The sequence below is a fragment of the Echinops telfairi genome, unplaced genomic scaffold, assembly GCF_000313985.2.
Source record: "Echinops telfairi isolate 266 unplaced genomic scaffold, ASM31398v2 ScPeMD7_195;HRSCAF=525, whole genome shotgun sequence".
NCBI classification, from domain to species: domain Eukaryota; kingdom Metazoa; phylum Chordata; class Mammalia; order Afrosoricida; family Tenrecidae; genus Echinops; species Echinops telfairi.
In genome coordinates, this window is record NW_022104093.1 from 12,196 (window position 1) to 13,361 (window position 1,166).

At 67.0% G+C, this 1,166-nt stretch overlaps 1 protein-coding gene across 1 annotated transcript; it reads left to right on the plus strand.

The window, feature by feature from the left end:
• Positions 1-26: 26 nt before the first annotated feature.
• Positions 27-1,047, plus strand: LOC123521861 (centrosomal protein CCDC61-like; the record flags this gene model as incomplete). The annotated part of the gene is made up of 3 exons (XM_045291716.1): positions 27-109; positions 728-882; positions 972-1,047. Coding segments are annotated over 3 exons (314 nt in total), but the record flags the coding sequence as incomplete, so codon positions are not given.
• Between the last annotated feature and the right edge of the window lie 119 nt (positions 1,048-1,166).

A 1,166-nucleotide genomic window follows, 5' to 3' on the forward strand; every position in this document is an offset into this window, starting at 1 on the left:
TTTGCACCCCTGTCCCCTCCTGGCAGCTCGAGGAGGTGAGGGCGTCAGAGCGGAGCCTGCGGGCGCGGCTGCGGACCCTGAACAGCGAGCTGGCCCAGTACAAGAGCGGGTGAGGGGAGGCCGGCCTGGGGCCCAGTGGGCGCCCCGGACCTGCGGGTGGGAGGGACCCTGGTCTGGAACCTGCTGGTGAGCTTGGGATAGGGTGGGCTTTGCCTGGGAGGGTGGGCAGAGTCTGCGCAGGCAGGGCTGAGCCTGGAGTTAGACGACGTGGCCTCCAATAGTTTATGGAGATTCCATGATCGTGGCACCTTTTCATAGTGAGTGGATGATGGGGCGGGGCTTAGATGGGATCGTGAGGGCCAGTGGGGTCGGAGGTGGGCGGGGCCTAATGGGCAGGTGGGATTGGGGAAGCCTTCAATGCTGGAGTGGGGGCGGGGTCTGTCAGAAGAAGGGCAGGGCATGGGGAGGTGGAGCCTAGGGAGGGGCTGTGGGGAACAGGTGTGAGAGCTAGGTGGCCGCTCCGCAGGTCAGGGGTCCCGGGGGGGCCCCCTGCGGGCGTTTATTGAGCGGGTGGTGAGTGTTTTGTAGGGAACCCGTGGGTGGGGTACAGCTGGGATGGCGCTGGCGCTCGCGTGAGCATCTAGGCTCTGTTAGGTGGAGACAGTGCCTTGAAGCTGGGCCTCCCCAGGTGGTGGGAACTTGACCACGGGCCCTGTGACCCCCCCAGGAGGCGGACACCGCCCGTGGTTCCACCCTCGTCCAGGGACTCCAGGGAGCGTTCCACGTCGCGCGGCCGCGGCGCCACCCGCTCTTCATCCCGGGAGAGCGGCCGCGGGGGCCGGGGTCGGGGCCGCCCCACCCACCCGTCTCCCTCGCCCACAGGTCGGTGCCGCCCAGCCTAGGGTTGGGGTCTGGGGTGGGGGGCGCTGGAGCTGGGAGCTGAGGTCCTTTGACTTCCTCCTCTGCCTCAGGTGGTCGCATGACCCGTTTCGACCCCACGGCCTTTGTGAAGGCCAAGGAGAAGAAGCAGAAGGAACTCAAGACGAAGTTAGTGTCCACTGGGGTCCCTCCCAGGGCCCCCTGGTCCCCGCCCCTTTACCCAGACCCATCTGCCACCGCCCAGTGTCTGTGCTGGTCCTCTCCTGTCACCTGCTCTTTATCTCCGC